At 38.6% G+C, this 22,793-nt stretch overlaps 1 protein-coding gene across 1 annotated transcript in view; it reads right to left on the bottom strand.

The window, feature by feature from the left end:
- Positions 1-11,943: 11,943 nt before the first annotated feature.
- The window catches only part of spin (Protein spinster), a 30,290-nt gene continuing 19,440 nt past the window's right edge, over positions 11,944-22,793 (bottom strand). The window contains exons 6-10 of the mRNA XM_071593308.1: positions 21,127-21,388; positions 19,972-20,070; positions 16,175-16,451; positions 15,701-15,755; positions 11,944-12,009 (exon numbers count right to left, since the gene is read on the bottom strand). Coding sequence (XP_071449409.1) covers positions 12,003-12,009; positions 15,701-15,755; positions 16,175-16,451; positions 19,972-20,070; positions 21,127-21,388 — 700 coding nt within the window. The 3' untranslated portion in view covers positions 11,944-12,002. The remainder of the gene's footprint in view (positions 12,010-15,700; positions 15,756-16,174; positions 16,452-19,971; positions 20,071-21,126; positions 21,389-22,793) is intronic.

The raw sequence follows: 22,793 nt of genomic DNA, 5'->3' as shown, positions 1-22,793 counted from the left end.
TATAGTTGAAATTCTTCAAGATGCGACGGAAAGTGCACGCGTCCCCCAGATCGGGTTGTCCGTTCGCTGCGCTGTGTGCGCAGTGCAGCACCTGGGGGCTGAGGGGCTGGTGGTGCAGGCAGCGTAGCTGGGCGCGATGTAAAGGCGGCAGGCCATCTTTCGTCCGATTCTGCTGCCTCCAGCTGTGTCGCGGTGTGGTTAAGCGGTAGGGCTGCCTGGTGGTTATAAATTGGTTGGTTGGATACCGTAAAGGCAGGTTTGAGTCTGTCGAGAGAAATGAACACATCACGGTTTGGTAAGCGGACTTTGTACGCCTTATCACTCCGTTCTAAAACTTTAAACGGCCCGTCATACGGCCGCTGAAGAGAACCCCACTTGGGGCCGTGCCGGACGAAGACGTGGGACGCCGTCGGCAAGTCTTTGAAGATGAAGACCTGACGGGAACCGTGGCGGGCAGTGGGGCGAGGGCTCAACTCCCGGAAATGCTCGCGCAACTGGGACATGAAGGCGGTGTCAGCTGGCTGCGATGGAGAGGTTGGTGAGAGGAATTCTCCGGGAAGGCGGAGAGGCTCCCCATACATTAGCTCTGCAGTGGAGGCATCTAGGTCTTCCTTCCAGGAGGCGCGGAACCCCAGGAGGATGGCAGGAAGTACGTCCACCCACTGAGTGGTTCCGTGGCAACGGATGGCGGCCTTCAGCTGTCGATGGAACCGTTCTACCATCCCGTTCGCCTCAGGATGGTATGCTGTCGTCCTGAAATGCTCCGCGCCGGCCATGAGGGAGAGCTGGCGGAAGAGGTTGCTTTCAAACTGCCGTCCTTGGTCGGTAGTGATGCGTTGGGGTGAGCCGAAACGCGACATCCATCCGCTAAAGAAAGCGAATGCCACTGTCTCGGCCGAAATGTCACCAATCGGTATTGCCTCGGGCCATCGGGTGAAACGGTCCACGCACGTAAGGCAATATCGAAATCCACGTGAACTTGGGAGAGGTCCGACCAAATCGATGTGGACGTGCTCGAATCTCCGTCCTGGAGACGGGAAATTGCGCACAGGGGAGGCAACATGGCGAGTCACTTTTGCCTGTTGGCACGGGATGCACGCGCGTGCCCATTCGCGGCAGTCTTTCCTAATAGAGGGCCACACGAAACGCGATGTCACGAGTTTTATCGTCGCTTTCGCTCCGGGGTGCGCCAGGTTATGAAGCGAATCAAACGCCTGACGCCGGAATGTGGGAGTGACGTATGGGCGAGCACAAGGGGTGGAAGTGTCACAAAACAAGTGCACAGCACAACCGGGAACAGGAAGTCTTCTGAGCTTGAGGGAAGACTCTTCGTTCTTAAGGAGCGCAGCAAGTTCAGCGTCTGCCTCCTGTGCACGGCCTAACTCCTCAAAATTTACCGCGGAGGACAAGGAATCGATGCGCGATAAAGCGTCCGCCACGACATTATCCGCGCCGGCTACGTGACGAATGTCTGTCGAGTATTGGCCGATCAGGTCGAGGTAGCGGAATTGACGGGGCGAACATCTGTCAGGTTTTTGCTGGAACGCGTACACTATCGGCTTGTGGTCTGTAAAAATTGTAAAATTCCGACCCTCCACCATGTGGCGAAAATACCGGACCGCCCGATAAATCGCCAGGAGCTCCCTGTCGTAAGGGCTGTAGTTTCTCTCGGCCGAGCTTAGTTTTTTGGAGAAGAAACCAAGCGGTTGCCAACCCGCTTCAGTGCGCTGCTGGAGCACAGCTCCCAGGGTGAAGTCTGAGGCGTCGGTAAACAGGCCGAGGGGAAGGGAGGGGGCCGGATGGGCGAGAAGCACAAAGTTCGAAAGAGCGTCTTTACACCGCTGAAAAGAAAGGCGCAGTTCGGGCGTCCAATCCACTTTGTCGCGGCCGTGTACACCACCGCGTAGCACTTCACTGAGGGGGGCCTGTAAATCGGCGGCATGGGGAAGGAATCTTCTATAAAAATTCAGCATCCCCAAGAATTGGCGGAGCTGTTTCACCGTCACAGGGAGTGGGAAGTCTGCGATAGCACTCACTTTGTCACTTAAAGGCGTTGTACCCTCGGCACTTACACTATATCCTAAAAACTTGACATTGGGAACACCAAAAACACACTTTGCAGGATTAATGAGCACACCGTATGATTTTAATCTGCCAAAAAGCTCACGCAGGTGATGCTCATGTTCGTCCTCATTTTGGGAGGCGACCAAAATATCGTCTAAATAGACGTAGCAGAAGGAGAGACCTCTGAGTGCCTCGTCGAGGAAACGTTGGAAAGTCTGTGCGGCGTTTCGCAGTCCATATGACATAAAGGGAAATTCAAACAACCCAAAGGGGGTCGTGATTGCAGTCTTCGGTATGTCTTCCGGGTTCACCGGTATTTGGTTATATGCCCTCACGAGGTCAATGGTGGAGAAAACACGAGCACCATTGAGGGATGCAGCGAAATCCTCGATATGGGGGACAGGATAGCGATCGGGGATGGTCCTAGCGTTTAACGCGCGATAATCCCCGCAGGGGCGCCACTCGTCTCCCTTCTTGGGCACAAGGTGGAGGGCGGAGGACCAACAGCTATCCGAGCGGCGGGCTGTCCCTAATCGCACCATTAATTCAAATTCCCGTTTGGCTGCGGCAAGTTTGTCGGGAGCAAGCCTACGTGGTTTGCATGACACCGGCTGACCTGCGGTCGTGCGAATGAAATGCACTGTGGAGTGGGACGCATGACCGGGTGTCCCTGCTGGACGCGTAATTTCGGGAAAGCGCGAGAGAAGAACGTGAAAACGGGTTTCTCCGACTACCGCCTTTATCTGCGTTGCCGGGAGGCGTACAATGTTTCCGGCGACGGAAATTGTCGTCGAACTGTCTGTAAGACGAGAATTCTTGACGTCCACCAAAAGACTGAAATGTGTTAAGAAGTCCACTCCGATAATAGGCTGTGCAACGTCTGCCACAACAAACCTCCAAGTGAAGTCGCGGCGCAGACCGAAATTTAGGTTTAATACTTCCCAACCGTACGTATTTATTACGGAATTGTTGGCAGCAAAAAGTTGGTAGTCGGTCCGCTGTCTAGGACTTTTGACGAGCGATAGGGGAAACACAGAAAGGTCAGCACCAGTGTCAACAAGAAACTGTACCTTTGTGGTCGTGTCCGTAACGAAGAGGCGGCTTGCTGTAGGGCTAAGGTCGGCGGCCGCGTCTACCGAGCGCCCGCGGTGTTTTCCGGCACCTGGAATGAGCACGGCTGGGTGCAGTGCCGCGCGTCGGCACCAAACTTCCGGTGATACCAGCAGAGTTGTGGCGTCGTACGGCGTCCTGATGGTCCGTCATCAGAGCCGCGAGATTGGCTGCGGGAACGGGAATGGCCTCGGAAACGGGAGCGTTCCTCTCAAGGGTGCCGCGCCACCAAAAGAGCCGCAACTTGCCGGGTGAGGTCGTCCATTCGGCTCAGGAGGGAGGCCAACATGCCCGAGCATCCACCGGAACAAGATGGCGGGTCGGAACTCACCTCGCTTACCTGAGCGTGGGTAGGGGCGGGCACTCGTTCCCGGGGTATCACCTCACTAATTCTGTCGGCGAGGGAAGCCACGGCTTCTAGGTCGACGCCATCTTGAGCTGCTAAGATGGCGTGGAGAGGCGTGGGTAGCCGGGTGAGCCACAGCGACCGCATGAACTCGTCAGGCATCGACGAGCCTGCCAAGTCCTTAAGATGGCGGAGAACTTGGGATGGCTTCCTGTCGCCCATCTCTTCTCGCTCAAGGAATCGCCTAATCACATAGCGAGGCAGATGTACAGATATTCGGGCTCGACCAAAACGGCGTGGTCAGGGCATGGCTAAGCACGTAGGGCGAAATGAATCACGTCGGGGTCACCACTATTGAAGGAGGTATCGTGGTGGAAATAATGACACCTCCTAACAATTAACAAAGTTTATTGTGCTCAGAAAATTAAAACCTTGATGAGGCGATTGAACAGTAATTATTCAGTACATATTCGGCCGTGCGGTGGCGAAGCCAGGAGAGAATCCTTCACCAGGAAGCAGCGTCCTTGGGTTGACCACGATGCGGCGCGCGTGACGGTCCAGAGCCAGTCTGAGAGAGAGTGAGAGTTAGTGGCTACGGCGGCGTGGCTCTGGCGGCGTGGTTGCCCCCTGGCGGCGGACCCTGGTGGCGAACGCCGGAAGCCAAAACACTTGCCGGCGAAGGCGCGTTCGCAATGGCGCTCAACGATGATCCAAGGGTTGAGCCGCCACACCCAGAATAAATCCTGAAGGACAAGAGATGAGCATAAAAGATGCCTCAGCGCAAGTGTTAATGTTAGTAAAAGAGCCCAAATATCAAAAAATATTGCGAAAAACAATAATCTTCTGTTTTAGAGTGACTGTTTAAGGTGTATAGAACGCATTCATTTCATTTTTAGAAATTTTATTTTTTCACATTTCTCCATGTAAAGTTCCAATACTCCCCCCTTTGGGTTCTAGGTGAAAATCTCACTCGACACAAATCAAACAAAAATGTTTCCATGATGTGTATTATTGTTCATTTTCATCAAATAAACAAAATAAAACCCAGAATAAATCCTGGACGACAAGAAATGAGCATATAAGAAGCTTCAGCGCAAGTGTTAATGTTAGTAAAAGAGCCCAAATTTCAAAAAATATTGAAAAAAACAATAATCTTCTGTTTTAGAGTGACTGTTTGAGGTGTATAGAAGGCATTTATTACATTTTTAGAAATTCTATTTTTTCACATAACTCCAATAAAGTGCCCTCTGGGTTCTAGGTGAAAATCTCACTCGACACAAATCAAACAAAAATGTTTCCATGGTGTGTATTATTGTTCATTTTCTTCAAATAAAAAAAATTAAACCCAGAATAAATCCTGAAAGACAACATATGAGCATAAAAGATGCTTCAGCGCAAGTGTTAATGTTAGTAAAAGAGCCCAAATTTCAAAAAATATTGCGAAAAACAATAATCTTCTGTTTTAGATTGACTGTTTGAGGGGTATAGAAGGCATTTCTTTTATTTTTAGAAATTTTATTTTTTCACATTTCTCCATGAAAAGTGCCAATTACCCCCTCTTTGGGTTCGAGTTGATATTCTCAATCGACACAAATCAAACAAAAATGTTTCCATGGTGTGTATTATTGTTCAATTTCATCAAATAAACAAAATAAAACCCAGAATCAATCCTGAAGGACAAGAAAAGAGCATAAAAGATGCTTCAGCGCAAGTGTTAATGTTAGTAAAAGAGCCCAAATTTCAAAATATATTGAAAAAAACAATAATCTTCTGTTTATGAATGACTGTTTGAGGTGTATATAAGGCATTTATTACATTTTTAGAAATTCTATTTTTTCACATAACTCCAATAAAGTGCCCTCTGGGTTCTAGGTGAAAATCTCACTCGACACAAATCAAACAAAAATGTTTCCATGGTGTGTATTATTGTTCATTTTCTTCAAATAAACAAAATTAAACCCAGAATAAATCCTGAAGGAAGAGAAATGAGCACGAAAGATGCTTCAGCGAAAGTGTTAATGTTAGTAAAAGAGCCCAAATTTCAAAAAATATTGCGAAAAACAACAATCTTTGGTTTTAGAGTGACTGTTTGAGGTGTATAGAAGGCATTTATTTCATTTTTAGACATTTTATTTTTTCACATTTCTCCATGTAAAGTGCCAGTATGGCACTCTAAATTCTTCCATGGTGTAAGACTCGTTTCAATCCAATGAGGTGAACATAGCAGTGATTTTTACTTGGTGTAATCCATTATGGAGAGTAGTACAGTGTGATCTTGCTGTTTACCGTTACTTGTTGATTACTGGAATACCTAGGATTGATTTATTAGGAAATGAGGCGAATCCACCAAACTTCCCTGTGGGAATTCCTGCCGCAAAGTTAGGTGGATCTCCTAATCAAATTACATTCATTCCAACAAAGGGGAACACCAGACACCAAAGAGTGCATGCCACCACCAAAATCCACCACACCACTACATTCTCTCAACATGTATACTGCAGTGAAATATGACACAACTCAATGGAACTGCAATAAAATTTTCCATTTTTCTTTGCATATTTCAAAGATCAGAGAGAAAGCCCAGAAGCTATCCACTCCTTTTGAGCAACATTGTGCATTGAGATAAAAGGAAATAAGAATTGAATAGAATTATGACAGATCCATTTCCGTCTCTTTCACAGGACATGTTTGATAAAATTGATGGGAGGAGTCAAAGTTGTCATGTGAGAAAGGTCTCATGACACATCTCAATGGTTATGGTTTCTTCAGGCACTCCTGGAACCACTCCTCCGTTGAGAGACAAAAAGTTCTGAATGTACTACGCTCTTATCTGCCAAAAGTGCATTCATTTTCGAGCAACATCAAAAGGTTAATCATCACACCATTCCGCTGAAATTTAGAAATTAACTCAGTCGCTATAGAAAGGGATATTGCCCCAACATTTTCCATCAGCATACTTGCACAAAGAACAAAGACAATTTGTAAACACAGCAATGTATTAACAATGTAGGTACAATACATTTATTACAGTTTCAAACAAAACATGATGTTACAAAATGGTAAGCAAAAATTAGAACAAGGAAAATTACCAAATACTTGAAAAGAGAGCTGCAAGTTAGCAACATCAAATATCCTAGAAAGTCATAAAATCATGGCCAAAAAAAATTACCGAGGAAGAAGACTTAAAATTTGTTTAAAACACAAAAACATACTAGCATTGACATTCTCACAATATTACATGCTTGCCGGTAATTATGCAACAAAAGCATTGACAAAAGAACATTTCATCAGAGGTTACCATGTACACAAAGAGTAAAATAAATATCCTTAAGATTAACAGAATACTCTCACTTGACAGCTTATTACTGACATTGCTACCACTGCTTAGTACTTAGATAAGGTGGCTCTTAGCACTCTGACAAGAAACAAACTTAGTGTCAGAAATGATGCCTGAACAGATGCTCTAAATATTTCAGTCTTTTCATTATTATGAAGCAAAGATTAGGACTTAATTAAAATCCTTTCCCATTTTGCTGTTAGCTTTTCAATATGCTGAGATTTATCTCAGGAAGAGATCACACAATCTTGTGGCCTCAATACAATCAAAAATTAACTGGCCAGTGGATAAATCAGTCTTATGATTCCAATGATTAAATACACTTTTCTTAATTACAGATATCACTGTAGGTATGTACTCCAAAGAAACCCTCTATAAGATAATTAATCATATATATTCTTTTCTCTTTACTTCACCAATATCATAAAAAAAATTTACTATCAAACAAAAACCTAAATGGAACAAGCCCATAAAAAGAACCAAATTAATATATATATATATATATATATATATATATATATATATATATATATATATATATATTGGTGGGCACAGAGAAAATAATTAATTCAACATAAATACACTCTCTTTTCATTTATGCTGATGAAAACAGCATGCATTTGAATTTATGATTAAAGTTGATTATGTAGCCAGAAAATGCAGGTAGTTCGAAAATCCCTGCAATAAAATTCCAAAGTCTGGTGCATTGCAAATTTTTGCATAAAATACTAATTCAAAAAAGCATAGCAGCAACAAAAAGTCATTTTCACACATAACGTGTGTAGCATTAAATACAGTGGAACCTTGCAAAGCGAGTTATCTGCATAGGGAGCAAAAATATTGGTCCTCAGAGCGACTTGTTTAGCTAGCAACTTTTCACATCGTGAGGGAGACGATGAGAGGGGAATTCATTGCATGCCTGCATAACTGCAGTTAAGTTCCTAGCACCTGTTCCGCTGGTATTTTTGCATAACTAGTGATCACACGTTTTTCAAACTTGCATCCAAACATATTACCAAGGATTTTTTTGTGCAAAGTTCAACAATATATTTTGTGCATAGTTTAAAAATTGACCTCGAAGAAAAAGTCATATGAGAATGAAAATGAAAAATAACAGTAGATATGAAAAGTTAAATTATTGAAAATCAGGAACAAGGTGTGGAGTGGGTGGCTGATCCAGCGAGCACATCAACGATTGGTCTTTTCCTCAAACAAACAGGCAAGACTAATGAGAAAGATTTTTCCAATCGAGTCATAAAAGTATCTGGGCAATGGTTAAGTACACTCAACAATGTTTGAAATGTGCTTCTCATATGCATATACGAAAAACCATAACATGGCGAGACACCATTAATGAAAACATAACTTTTGAGAATGGGAAAGAGATTTTCGCTGATCTCATTTTGCTGAAATGTCAAGATCATCAATGCCTGAAGAATTCCATTAATTGAAGAACATAATGTATTTTTCCATTGTCCAAGAACAGTGGAAAAATACATTGTGTTCTTCATTCAATGAACATGAACTTCCACAAAGTTGAGCCAGAAACAATTAGCTGAAGAAGTATTCATGGGGAGCCTTGCATGTTTGAGAAGTCAACGAGAAGAACTGTCATCAATGTAGGGCGTGGTGAAACAACAAGCTCCGAGTCAAAGGCAGCACAGAAATTCATCAGTGACTTCAAAAAGCTGGTATATTTTTCGGTATACATCATGTTTTTAATTGTGACAACATGGTTCTCTTTTGGAAGATGATGTGTGCACAAAATAGTAGAAGAGACTGCATTTCCCAGGCCACAATGCAATGAAAGGCCATCGCACGCGGCTATTTTGCTGAAATGTGAGCGGTGATTTGAAAATAAACCCCAGCTTGTTTACTATTCAGAGAGACAAGTCCAAAAACAGATATGGAGGTCATGGGAAACTTTTCCGTCGTACCATGCATACAAGACAACACCCTAACAAAGCAGTTGCTGCATTGCATGCCATGAATTTATTGAACAATTATCCTGAATCGTACTCTTACCAAATTTTTAAGGTTCCACAAAAACAAATGTCTCTAGACAGCTTTCAAGTACAAAAGGAATTTGGTACGTATCATAAATAAATAACAATTTATTTCGATTCCTTTTTCCTTTTACTAATTGAGTTTGCATTCCCGGTTGCTTCATTCCGTGATAGAAGAAAAGGTGCACGTGATCCACGATCCTTGACAGTGTATACATAATTTTTTCTTGATGAACCTTGCACATAATTCACTTTTTTGGCATGAAACTCATAATCGTATTTTACATTAATTTATATGCAATAAGTTGTTTCACAAAACAAGAATTTTGCTTTACGAGAAATATCGCTGAATGGATTAAGCTCGCATTGTGAGGTTCCACTGTACATGATTATAAAATATACGGTAAGTATAAAACCACATTGACATTAAAATGCACAGCAGTGCCACAAGAGTGCTCGTATGATGTACCTGCTAGGCCCTTCTGGCCCATCGGATAGGATAGTACTACACATATCCCCCATATCTGGACCCATCATAATTCAAAATATTAAGGTGTCAAAATTAAAAAAATTATTGAAAAGATCCAGTACCGTCTACGTGAAAAGGAACCTCAGCATTTGCAAACAAAAAAGTAAACTATCGATAAAGTAAATCATTTGACAGCATTGCAACAATTTACAGGCACACTATAAAGGATAGATAACTTTAATACAACTGCTGTCATCAGCAATTGGTCAACTTTCTTCATACTCTTATGACATGCTTTGTCATTGAATTTTAAGAGTAGGTTTTAATAGGTACATAGAATTTAAGTTGAGTTGATCTTGAAATGATTGACTCATTTTTTTTAAACTGCAATCATGAAACAATTGCCGTTAAGTAATTATGATTGTCAACTTTATTTACAAGCGGTATCCTATATGGCATCGTGCCATACACATGAATACTCGACTGTGTCAACAAATGTTTGATTTAAGAGGTATTGCCGTTTAATAGACATACACCTGGTCTATTTATGTCTTATTTGACCTTCTGTATGCAATGGAAAATAATTATGTAAAATATTAATTTTACTTTTAAAAAAAATGAGATAGTGCTGAGAGGGGTTACTTGCAATTTCTAATGACATTTTATCAATGCAATGTAAAACAAAACAGAATGAACTAATCAAACTGTACAACTGACTGAATTCATTGTGTATTTTTCACTTTTGTTGCTCCTTGGAAAATGAGATATAGTCAGACTAGGTATTCTTCATGGAAAATGTGTTTGAAATGTTTAATACTAAGGAAACACCTTGAAAATATAGAATATCATAACTTTTATAAATGGCTAAAACCCTAAGATAGGATTCAACGTTTTATCTTTTGTTTTTGCTTTGACATTCAAAAGTAAAAATATTTACAAGGGATTTAGTAAAACTTCCTTTGTTATGTTCTCTAGAAAAATTGCTTCACCCAATTAAACTTCCTGGCAACAGAAAACAGGCTTTATACATTCTTCTTTATTCACTTGGATAAAACATGCAGTGGAATCTAATTTACCTTGTTAATATTATTCCTCAGAAGAATACTGTCCACTTTTATCAACTTCCTCTTCTTACCTTGCGTCAGATAAATGGGATTTATTCAAAGCAACACCTTAAAAATTGTGGCTATTTCAGTTTCACAAAAAAATATCTTGCAGACAAAAATTCAAGTCAGGATAAACAAGAAATCTTCAGACCATAGAGCTGAGCATTTGACAGCTACCTAAGAAAAACTGCATTTCAACATGACTTGTGGCTTATTTATTTCCAATGAAGATGTCTTATCATCACTCATTCCAGTGCATCACATAGGATGAGATTCTTCATTTTGTACTGTGAGCTTATTAATCCAAATAAAGCATTCTCACTCATGCTAATTGGCAAGGATAAATACACACATGTTATTGAGGTAAACATAAACGTACTAGTTGTAAATCCCATGTTGCTCACGGCTCAAAATATCAGTGCATCTCATTTCTCATTACTTGCAGTGCTTCCAACAAAGTCTAACTTTGAGTCCGTATTTATTTCCAACTTTTCATGCACTTCAACTCACGTATTTTATCATCTTGCATGAAAAATATACAAAATATTTTTTTCATCCACCATCATAGTATAAAATATAACTCTTTCAATTCTTGAAAACTGAATTTCAACTAATCTGAATAAATAAAGAGCACTGATTGCATGCAAGTCTGGACCTTGTGATTGGTAGCTAGGAGGTAAAAAGTGGCAAAGCACAATTGCCATCGAGGGGGTACACTGCTTGCTGATTGAGAATGAGCTCTTCCTCTCGAGGAAAAACTCCCATTGACATCCTGGTCCCTTCAACAACAGTTTGTAAGAAGTCCACATACCCCTGGAGAGTGTCATTCGATTTCAGAAAATAGCTGCCACTGCACAAATAAGACGTTGTGCCATTTATCAACAGCATCCCTTCTTTGCGTGGCTACCGGATTTGGCTTTCAGCTTCTCCCATCATGTGACCAAGTTGACAGACTGGACAGGACTGTATGAACCAGGGTCATCCGCATAGTGATGCCGCGGCTGCTCTTCCTCATTCCCTGGAAACATTAATGAATTGACGACAGTTCAAAGGTTAGACATTTCCAACCAAACCAAGGGATAATCAAACACAAATAGCATTCATCCGCAAGTCCAATAAACAAATATGGGTACATCTAATGTGTTTTAACAGCAAAAACACTTTAGTTGTAATTTTTCTCAACTAATTAAGGACTACAGATTCTTTTCTAAATTTTTTCATGATTCCTATGATGAAGTCAAGACATGGTTTGACTCTTAAAACATTTCTTCCGAGTCTACCATTTAAAACACATCAGGGAAAGGAATCGGATGGAATTTTTATCGTCCGGGGCCAATCTCAATATTTTCACCATGCATCACTTACAGTAAAACCTCATTATTTTCATTCCTATGAAATATCAATAAAAGCACAGGACTTTGCCCACTTCTTGCTTTGGAGAAATAGAAATATGCAAGCACAGTAAACTATCGAACATCCGTACTAATGGATCTTCGATCAAAAACACTGGACAGGACTGTATGAACCAGGGTCATCCGCATAGTGATGCCGCGGCTGCTCTTCCTCATTCCCTGGAAACATTAATGAATTGACGACAGTTCAAAGGTTAGACATTTCCAACCAAACCAATGAAACAAATACAGGAAAAAAGAATGGTCGTGATATAAATAACACATGAACACTGCCCCTTTTTCATTTATCTTGATTAATTTGAGTTTTTTCTCATTTTTAAGTGATTTAATTAGAGTAGAATAATAGTATCTAGTATCTACACACAACTATCACCAAGTGAATTGTAGAATGCATTTTCCTCAGAAAGCTAAATGAATTACATAGCCAGAACAAAACAAACACTAAACGAGGACAAATTTTGTCTGAAAAGGATCACTGATAAAGATTCCTCATAAATGACCAGATCCTGATAAGTGAAAATAATGCAGCATAGATGACTAATTTGTTAAATAGTAAGTACACTAAATGTATATTTGCTCGCCTCGAAGGAGAACATGGAATTCTTGTGGCTAATGAATGAACGTGAGGGAAATGATAATAGTAATGAGGAACAAAAAAATGTAGTGCGATAGTACAAAAATGTTTCACTTAAAACATTGAATACTATTGACAATTTTTTATTTTGCAAAATTTAAAACTTTGGAGAAAGCTCTGATATTTCATACATGTAATTTAAAAAAGTACATTTGAAGCTTCAAAGTATTTTTATGACAAAAATTTTATGAAAAACTTTTGAGGTGTTTGGAAGAGGGTAGTAGCCCGGATAATTTGCATAATGGATGAGCCACACATGGATAATCGAGAATTTACAGCAATAAGTATGGAAGTCATTACCTGGTCCCAATTACTAACAAAACATCATTAATTTTTAAGCTCTCCGTACACGTTGTACTCCATTGAACAATTGCACACTCCGAAGTCGTGTAATCATTATGCAGGCATTTCATTTTTTACATTCACTTTCTTGCAAAAATCTACATCCTCGCGAGCACATAACTTCTTTCAGCAGGGTTAGCAGCCAACATTGAAGTAACATAACATTTAATGCAAACAGAAGAATCATCTTAACCCTGAATATACCTCAATAAGTTTAGCAAATGTTGGTTTACACAAAGGATGAATAAATCCATCAGTCAACCAACTAAACACTTCAGTCTCCAAGGGTGAATAAATTTATCAAAGCCAAAAAAGTTCTCAAATTGTACACAGTAGAGAGGAAGAGGGACACCATAATCACTTTATAAGTCTGGTTTGATGCCTCTGACAATGAATAACGGAATGCACGTCCACTCGTCGGAATGGGACATGTATTGCACATTCGTCACGAAGAAAAACAAATACTCTGCACAATTGGGAAACCTGAAGGCCATCCATACAGCATACCTGGTCCATGTAATTAATGTGCATTCCGGGGTTATCTGACGACCATGATGTGGACTGTGGCACAATAGTGGCGCTAGTAGCCAGACACCCAATGAATCTACGCTTGGCGATTTGTCGAGCTGTGCATATGTCAACTGTTTCATTAGTTTCTGCTGTCCTTGTTTTTACTGTTTGTCCAAAATGGATACTGACGAAATCACAGCGCAACAAATCTACATCAAGATTTTTGATTAAGTACGGTGTAAAAGTTATCAATTAATTACTAAACTGTTGACATCTGTTTACGGAGATAATGCTCTGAAGAAAACATCTATTTTCAAGATGATTAAGCATTTTAAAGATGCCTGACAAGATGCAATGGATGATGGAAGATGACGGGACGATCTTCAACCACCTGTGTTGACCGTGTGCGGTCCCTTGTCCTTACCGATCGTCGAAAGACTGTCCGAATGATAGCCGATGAACTGAATTTAGGGAAATCAACAGTGCACACTATTTTAACCGAACATGATGGATAGATGGATCCTTCACCATGACAATGGACCTGCACATCCAGCATTGATAGTTCGCCAGTTTCTGGCAAAAAATTCAATCACCACCCTTGACCTTCCTCCTTATTTGCCAGATCTCGCCCCCAATGCGACTTTTTTCTATTCCCAAAATGCATAAAATGTGATGAGGGGATATCACTGGGAAGATGTGGACACAATAAAGCAAGAAACGATGAGAAAACTCAAAAACCTTACTACCAAGGCCTTCCAAGGGTGCTTTAAACAGTGGAAAAGAAGATAGTATAAGTGTATAGCAACGGATGGAGAGTACTTTGAAGAAGGGGACAAAATCGATGTAGACTAAATTCTTCAAAATAAAGTTTCTATGGTCTCAGTTTGTGCATTTATTGGCACTCCAAAGCCTTTAGTCAAATCTCAAAATAAACCATTCCACAAAAATCTGCATCTCTTCAGCTAATCTGACACATTCTTGATCGCAAACGGGAATACAGATAAATATAGAATTTTGGCGACTCAAGAATGTTAACTTTTTAGCTTCTGATCGTCTTTTTCCCCAGAGAATAATCTTCACCAAGAAGAACTTGGCCCTTTCTACAATATTAATTTATTATCGGCTTGAATCTGAATGCCAACCAATTGTGGAACTTAAATAAGGAATTGCATGCATTGTGTCAAGTTCGTTGATTTCGAACCCGTATGTTTCAAAGTCCAATTACTTAATCCCTAAGCGTTATAAAATAATGAGGCTTAACTGCACACACACACACACACAAGAGAACAATATGGATATGGTGAGAATTATTACGTGGTAAGCATGCTCTCTATCATACATACATTAAGAGAATCCATATGCTGAAGAAACAGGATAGGAAAACACATTTAATTGTTAAAAATAGGGTAACATTCAGAATATCAGTTTTGTTGTCTCATCTGTTACTAAGTCCAGCAGAGTAATATACTAAAAGAAACCCATTCCACAGCAACAGTATTTAAATATCAGAGGTCAGTCAGAAAAGTTAATGAACATTTGATTTACAGGGCAGTTTTGATTGATTGTCTTTACAACTTAAGCCACAGAAACTTGTTGCAGGGGTTCCACTGTACTTAAGATTTGAAAGGTATAAAAAATTAATATTGAAGGAAAAGAAATTATTTATAAACAACGAGATGAACTGACCATGTCACATGTGCATTTTGCCAGTACTCTTAAATCTTCAAAACAAAAGCCAATAGCAGGCAAATGAAATAAACAGATACATTTTTCTATTTGGTACTCCTCTGCAAATCCATGTCACAGAGCCAAAAAAATTAGGCATTCTTATGCTTTCAATTCACCTGACTCTATGGAGGGTGGATGTTGAGTCTGGCAAATAAGAAATATCCGACGTTTTCAGGACTCTTTAAGACATAAAAAGAAAGCTATACTTAGACCTACACAGCAATATCTATCAAATAATGAATGTGTTAGGATCTCAATAAAATACATTTTTCATTGAATTAACTACATTCAAATGAAAATTTCCACGAAGAGTTGGCAAATAACTATTATTTTCATTCCGAGCCCTATTTCTCTCCTAGCATTCATCAATGCCATCAATCGTGATCACTCGAACACCTAAAATTAGCATTCAAGCAAATTAAAATCAAAATAAAAGAGCAAGCAAAACTAGTAAGGGAACATTGGAACATCAACACTGCATACACACAAATAAACTATCATCCTCACTAAAAGGTCAGGGGATCACATTCTCTCATTCAATCATTACCGCAATTAAACCAGGAATGACACAAACTCTAGGTTAGCTAGCGGGATTGGTCAAAAACACATAAGAAAGAATATAAATGCAAAGCTGACCTATTTGCTATAAGAGGAACAACTTGTGACCTCATTACATATTCTTCGGAAACAGCTGCAGAAGGAAATTATAGTTATAAATATAAAAGAGTAAAAAAACTAATCTACAAGAATTTCAACTTCTTCAAATTCACTTTAAACAAAAACAAGTAGCAATTCAAATCTCTAAATGCTTCACATTAAAAGTGAAAAGCTCTCATATTTCAAAGGAAAAAAAAGAACTCAGTGCAAAACTGTTTCCTAATTTATGGCAAATGGATCAGAAGACAAAAAAAAATTAGACCAAAAGGAGTAATTGCACTAGTAGATGGTAAATAACTTATATATTTTCATTTTTTGAAGACCTACAGTATTAAACTACATTCCAATTCAAATCTGGCATAATACTCTTAAAAAGCAACTTTTTATAAATAGATAATATGAGTCAAAGATGTTATTACAATTACTTCTCCAGAGATGACTAGTCAGACATACCTGCAGTCAGGGCTTCCACTCTTGACCTGTCCCTTACTATGTACATGGCCGTGAGGATAAAGAACAGGCCACCTAACACCTCCACAAACAGCGGCATAAACAAGGAATACTGGAGACTATGGAAGCAAACCTGAGGCTCCACTCCTTGAGGACAGGCTTCATCTGGAGTGGGAGCCTCTAACGAGCTCATTGTTGAACTAAATTCCACTAGACTTACTGCAGCAGGCAATTTAGAAGTTGATGATCTTGACAGGAATCGGATGAGGGCATCTGAGATCTGAAAGCCAGCAAAGCTACAATTAACTTAATTCGGAATCAATATTAATTAGCATTCATCTCAAGAATCATTTTTCAGACTTGCCAAATTTCAGAAATAGTCAAGAGTTTCCAACTTTAAAGATGGCAATGACAGTGACCTAACATTACAGTCTCCCGACGGGCAAACGACAGAAAAAAATAAAACAAGTTCATTCATAAAAACCCTGAAACAAAACCCCCAATGCTTTTTAAGACAACAGACATGTGCATCCCATTAGCACCAACAAGAAGTACAAAATTATATTTTTCCTTTCATTAAATTAACGTGTAAGCCCAAGGTTTTTTACGTAAAATATAGTAAAAAAAACAACTTTACTAAAAGAACCAAAAGTTTGACTGAGCATCCTTATTTGACTTGAATTTTTAAGTGTAAAACGACTATTTTCTGGCATTCATCAAATTTATGCAATGTAATCTATTGACAATAAAAGAATTATAATTTTACTGTCAAGAGATGACATAATTATTCCTGGAAAATAGTTTCCTTTGACTCCATGAGATGTAACTTTGAGATGAGTTTGATAGACAGATACACAAAATCTCTGTTAAAATTACCATAATATATAATACCAGCATAACAGCTTCATATTTTACAAAACTGATAATCAACAACTCCTATAAATCAGTATGCAAGAAGAATGAGTCATTAAATATGGCAGAGAACTTTTTCTATTTCATATTATTATTTATTTTATTAATTTACGTTTCTTGAATTATATTGCAATAATACTATTAAACCTTTTAGTGCGATGGGCCGGTATATTGGTTTTTGCATATTGGCTCAAATGCAGGCTTTTGTTCAAATTGCTATAATTTATAAATTTTTTATTGCATTGTGTGTATTGTTTGTAATAAAAAATGACTTCTCTGTACAATGCCACAATTTCAAGTATTTGCAACAATTAGCAGATGACTCCATAGGCAAATGTTACTGTTGCAGAATCTCCTGCAGTTTCTTGGAATGACTTCTCAGCTTGCTCAACTTATAACATGTATTTTTTTTTATTTTAATTTTTTATTTTAAATACTTTTCGTAAAGTATAAACCTCACTCTGATTTTTACATTATACTGTTTACATGTGGGGAAAGTCGGTCTAATGGTATGTTCGCTTCTTTCCCTGAGTAGTCTTTTCACTAAGATATCCCATTTAAAAGCTAATCTATTTAATTCTGCAAACTGTTGAATGCCTTTAGATGAATCTGTTTTGATAAAAACTGCTAAGATTTGGGTGATACGACGCTAGTGAAAGCATTTATATGCAGACATGTTGGTTTTCTTCCCTTCCGCTCCAGGTTGAAAAACTGAGCACAAGTTGAGAAACAAACCCCATTAGAAAGAGAAATGCTTACGATGTCGTCACATTACTCAAAGCCAATTTGTGCTAATAGAAAATAAGTAGGTTTTTATTTGTTCATTTTGGTTACTTGAAATGACAACTAAAAAAACATCGCAAGATATAGTAGATGAAGAATTGGTGAAATACTTGTCACCGCTAAGTGATGACAATTATTCTGAGATGACTGATAAATTTCCACCACAGGAGTTCAATGTAATCTCTGAAGGCCATGACACTTGGGAGTGCTAACGCCTTAAGTTACAAAGAAACACCAGGTGCCAAGCAAGCACCACCTCCACTGAATCCAGATCCCTTCTTCAATTTTTTCCCCCCTGGTGCCATGGAATCTGTTTACACACAAGACCAATGGGTATCATGCACAGTTCCTAGCCACTCATGAAACATTCTCCTGAAGCTCAAGTGAGACAGCAGCAAATTCATCTTGTCATTCAACGCAGAAGAATGTTGACAGGATCCATTGCTATTACACTGATAATTGTGTTGTTTGTAGTGAAAAACATGAGCAGAAGCAAAAAAGGTCCCATTAGGGTGCATACAGGGTAAAAAAAATTGTGTACAGCATTTGCTAGGTTTAGGTTGAATGGTCCAACGATATTGAAAAAGCCCTAATATTACACAGAGGTAAACTGTACTATAAGATAAATTAGGGACAGTGTAGAGGCCGACAAAAAGGTACGCAATTCTCTAGCTTTTCCTAATTTCCTTATATTTATAATATTTTTCCACATTTATTTTTAGTAATTTCTTCAATGTAGCAATGGCCGTTTTAGCATAAATTTTTAAGAGGATTTTATTGCTATTGTATCTAATAGTCAAAATAACATGCAAAAACAATATTTTTCAAATTTATAACTTCGAAATAAATACATGCATTTTTCAAATGATGCAAAAAAATAGTATTATTATTAAATTATTCAATTTATAACCAATTGAAAAAACTGTACGCCAATATCTAAAACAATAACTTCAGAATATTATTTTTCCTAAGACGATACATTTTTAATAAAAATACACCCTGCATTTTTTGCTGGTATCGCTCGTGTAAGCTAGCATGAAGAGGGTTAATCTTCTGCAACGTGAGGGCTAAATGGCCAGAAAAGGGTGGTATTGGCACAACTCCACCCCCGACTCACTCTCCTCTTGCATATTCCCCTTCCTCCTCCTTGCCATCTCTCTGCCAACCCCAATCTCTCCCAATTCCCCATCACATTGTGTACAAGTATTTCAGAGCCAGAAGCTTCGGTTTTGTCTTTGTCCAAAAAGTTGCCACACTCCTTGTCACTCAGACATACTCATATTCAAGTTTAAAACAGAATTCAAGGGATTTAAATGACAAGATAAGGATTACTGGAAAGTTAATATGATTGAAAGTTAAATGTGATTGTCGTGTCATGTCACGTCATGTACTCCACTTTTTGTACCAAAAGTTCACTAAACACTGCACATTGAAATATATTTAAATGAGGTCATCATAAAAGAAAATTGGAACATCTAATTCCAATTCAAATGATTTAACAACATAAACAACACAAACGTAACAACGGAAACCAACTTACAAAGATCGGTAGCAATAAAAAGAAGTTGGTTTAAAAAAATGTGAAACAAACATAGCAAAACATATTGATGCCGCATCAAAGGTCAAATCATCACAGTCACCGTGGAAGTCTGTCAGTCATTGGCCCAAACATCACCCCTCACCACGTTACAACAATTGCCAAGGCATAGATTAAAGGAGGTGGCCTCCAAACGTTATGAAATCAACATGGTATGATTGAGAATATGATCTAATCAGTTAAAAGATTTCACAAGGTCATGTAGGCTCACTTCAAGGATTTAGATAAACATTAAATGGCCATCGATTGCGGGCAAGTCCAGAACTTTATCAGGAGCTTTGATACATGTGACTGTGATGAATGAGCCTTACGAATTAAAAATTCATATTTTTTTTTGTAATTTGCTATCAAATGTATTATTGAGATCAAGGTATATTTTATCAATCAAAAAATCAGAGAATAAAAAACAAATATCACACGGCTGCACACATCACTTAGATATCTCTGAAATAATTGATTGAGTCTTGAACTGGAATCAGGTGATCAAAGACAAGATAAAAATGCTCACCAATCCGACAATGTAAGGGCTGCCTGCATCACCTAAAGCATGAGATCCGAGGATTTGAAATGCTTCAGCAGTTGACCTCCTTGTGGGAACAACGACATACTGAAAAAGAAAAAACAAACATAAATTTTGTTGCAAAATCTTTAATTTGAGTTTTGCTCAATCTATAATGAAAAAACTGTAATTTTTTTTGACAAAAAGTTGTGGTCTCATTCGACTGAATTTGAAATAAAGACAAAGAATATGATATAAAGTGGTCTGGCAAAATATGAATTAAATTGTGAGATTTCATATTCAGAACCATTAAGTTTAGCCCTGAGTACGAAGACTATTAAATTTTTAAAAATAAAATGGGTAAGACCAAAATAAATACATACGTGATTTCTCTTTCAGAATTTTTAAAAGCTCAAAAAAAGCAGTTATGGACACTAATTAATTAACTCAAGTTATGGGTTTTCAATTCCGAAAATGCTGCATATTCAAGAGACATGACCTATTTGTAAAAATATAATTAAATTGCATACCCAACACCTTGCTTTAATAAACACATTAATAAAATGCAAATGTAAAATTTCACTTAAAAGACTGGTATTTCAGCCCTTATACAAACCAAACATTTAAATTTTTGCGACACACTGCTGCTCTAGGCTCAATATCTCAGAAAAATTCTACTTCCCTTCCTTTTTCTGAAATGTGACGGACACACAAACAACCAAAGATGATTTTTTTAAGTGGTGCTTAACAAATCTCAAAAATCATGATTACAACTTCCAATTTTTAACCATCTTTGCCTGCTGAAGGCTACCATGGAGTGATATGCCTTGGATTCCAAAATTGGTCCATCTGAAGTAACAACAGTTCCACTGAGATTCATGCCAGTCATTCCAAATCAGATGGATTGACTTTTGAACTGAAAAAGGCTAACTTGGAATGAATAACTCCAGAACCGTCACAACATTAGATATTCCAACAAGGACAATAACCCAAAGGACCCCTCCATACAATCACCCGTTGATGACATACGCAATAAACCATCCCCAAGGCAAATTAACATAAAGCATGAAACATGCATATCCACACATCATAATACACATCCGCTTGTCCAGATATTCATGAAAAGTTGTGATGCATCATGAGATGCAGGAAATATCATCTCACCAAAAGCATATCTGCAACAATCGACCAATTCAGATTGAGAAACAATTGTCCAAAAAATAAGGAGGTGTAGCAAATTGCTTCGGATGAGCGAGCAAAGATGGCACCAACAAACAGCAAAGGAGTCGACGCCAAGAGGCCAAATGCACATATCAGCGGATCAGCCTTTGGATATCGGGGGCGTAGCTTGGTCGCCAGTAATGAGCCAGCTGGGACACCAATAAGTCCGGCAACCATCGCTATCACTCCAAACAGATACGAAACGCTGAAAGATGGGAAAAATTGTCATGTGGCTAGAGGAAATAATCAGAGAACTTTACACAATGCATCAAAACAAATGCTCTCTCTTTTTCTCTCCCTGGGAGCAGGACATCTTTTTATTTTAAACTTCAACGTCGACACGTTTGTCAATTCACAAATGTTCAGGTTCATTGACAATGATGACGTTGTCTTTTTCATTCCATCTACAAACAGGACTGTAAGATTTTTGGAAAATGAAATGCCTATAATATTGACAAGAAAACATGAAATTCACACTAAGGAAACCATGTTAATTTTTTGAGCGTGCTCCTTCACTTTGAAATTTATTGGCGAAATGCACATCCATTGACCCATCTAAAGAGAATGTGCCAACATACAAAAAAGGACTTTAGTGGATTGGTCGGACTCTTGAGCAAAGATCCCTTCTTACATACATAATGCCCATCTATGACAAATCAGCAATTGTTAGCACATTTTATTTTCCATCAATCACTGTCACCCAAGCCTCAATGAAGTAACACATCTCAATGACTCCTGGGATCATATTGAATAGCTTCAGGTGGGATGCGGTGGAAGTCGAACATAATGAATAACTGATTGAAGCAATTTTCTACTTGATAGAAAATTTTATTTTACGACCGGGTTTCGATGTATAACATCATCGTCAGGTCAGACCTGATGATGATGTAATACATTTAAACCCGGTCATAAAAATAAAAATTTAATCAAGTGGAAAAGTGCTTTGATCAGTTATTCAACCTGCGATCATACCCAAAAAATGGACCTTCAATGATATTGCCCAATATCAAGTATCAATCCAAATGAGGGAGCGGAGGTTCCTTACTCCTGCCTTCCACTTGGTACAGGAATTGTTAAACAACTGATGACAATAGTTGCTGTTTACATTGCATAAACATTTCCCTTGCTCATTTCCTTGCTCTCCCTAGTCATTGCAGCAGAAAAAGGCCCAATGAAGTTGATATTAAGTAATTGCCAAGTGATAAGTTGCAAGATTATTTTTGCAAGTGTTTCTTGAATATCACTGATCATAAAATAAGAATATCTTAACAAAACCAGAAACATGTAATAAACTGTAATTGCATCTTATTATGTACTTTGTATGATGATTTTAGGCAGTAAAGGAAAATTTAATGTTATCACTTTTAACATTTCATCTAGGAAATTAATTCAACCCTCACATTTCATCTCAGGGTTTCCTCACAATTGAAAATATAATTTTTATATGCCTACATTGACATTATAATTAACATTTTTTATTATGCTTAAATAAGGAAGAATGCTCCAAAAATTTTCTTTATTAGTTTGCTAATTTTTTCATACTCCATTGATAATATCTTACAGTTCCGATTAAGTTGTAATCCAGTGAAGACAACCACAAATTTCATATA

The sequence above is a fragment of the Hetaerina americana genome, unplaced genomic scaffold (genome assembly GCF_022747635.1).
Source record: "Hetaerina americana unplaced genomic scaffold, ioHetAmer1.1.p SCAF_55, whole genome shotgun sequence".
NCBI classification, from domain to species: Eukaryota; Metazoa; Arthropoda; class Insecta; order Odonata; family Calopterygidae; genus Hetaerina; species Hetaerina americana.
Note: the sequence above shows the minus strand (reverse complement) of the source record. Positions and strands in the feature narration are given on the sequence as shown.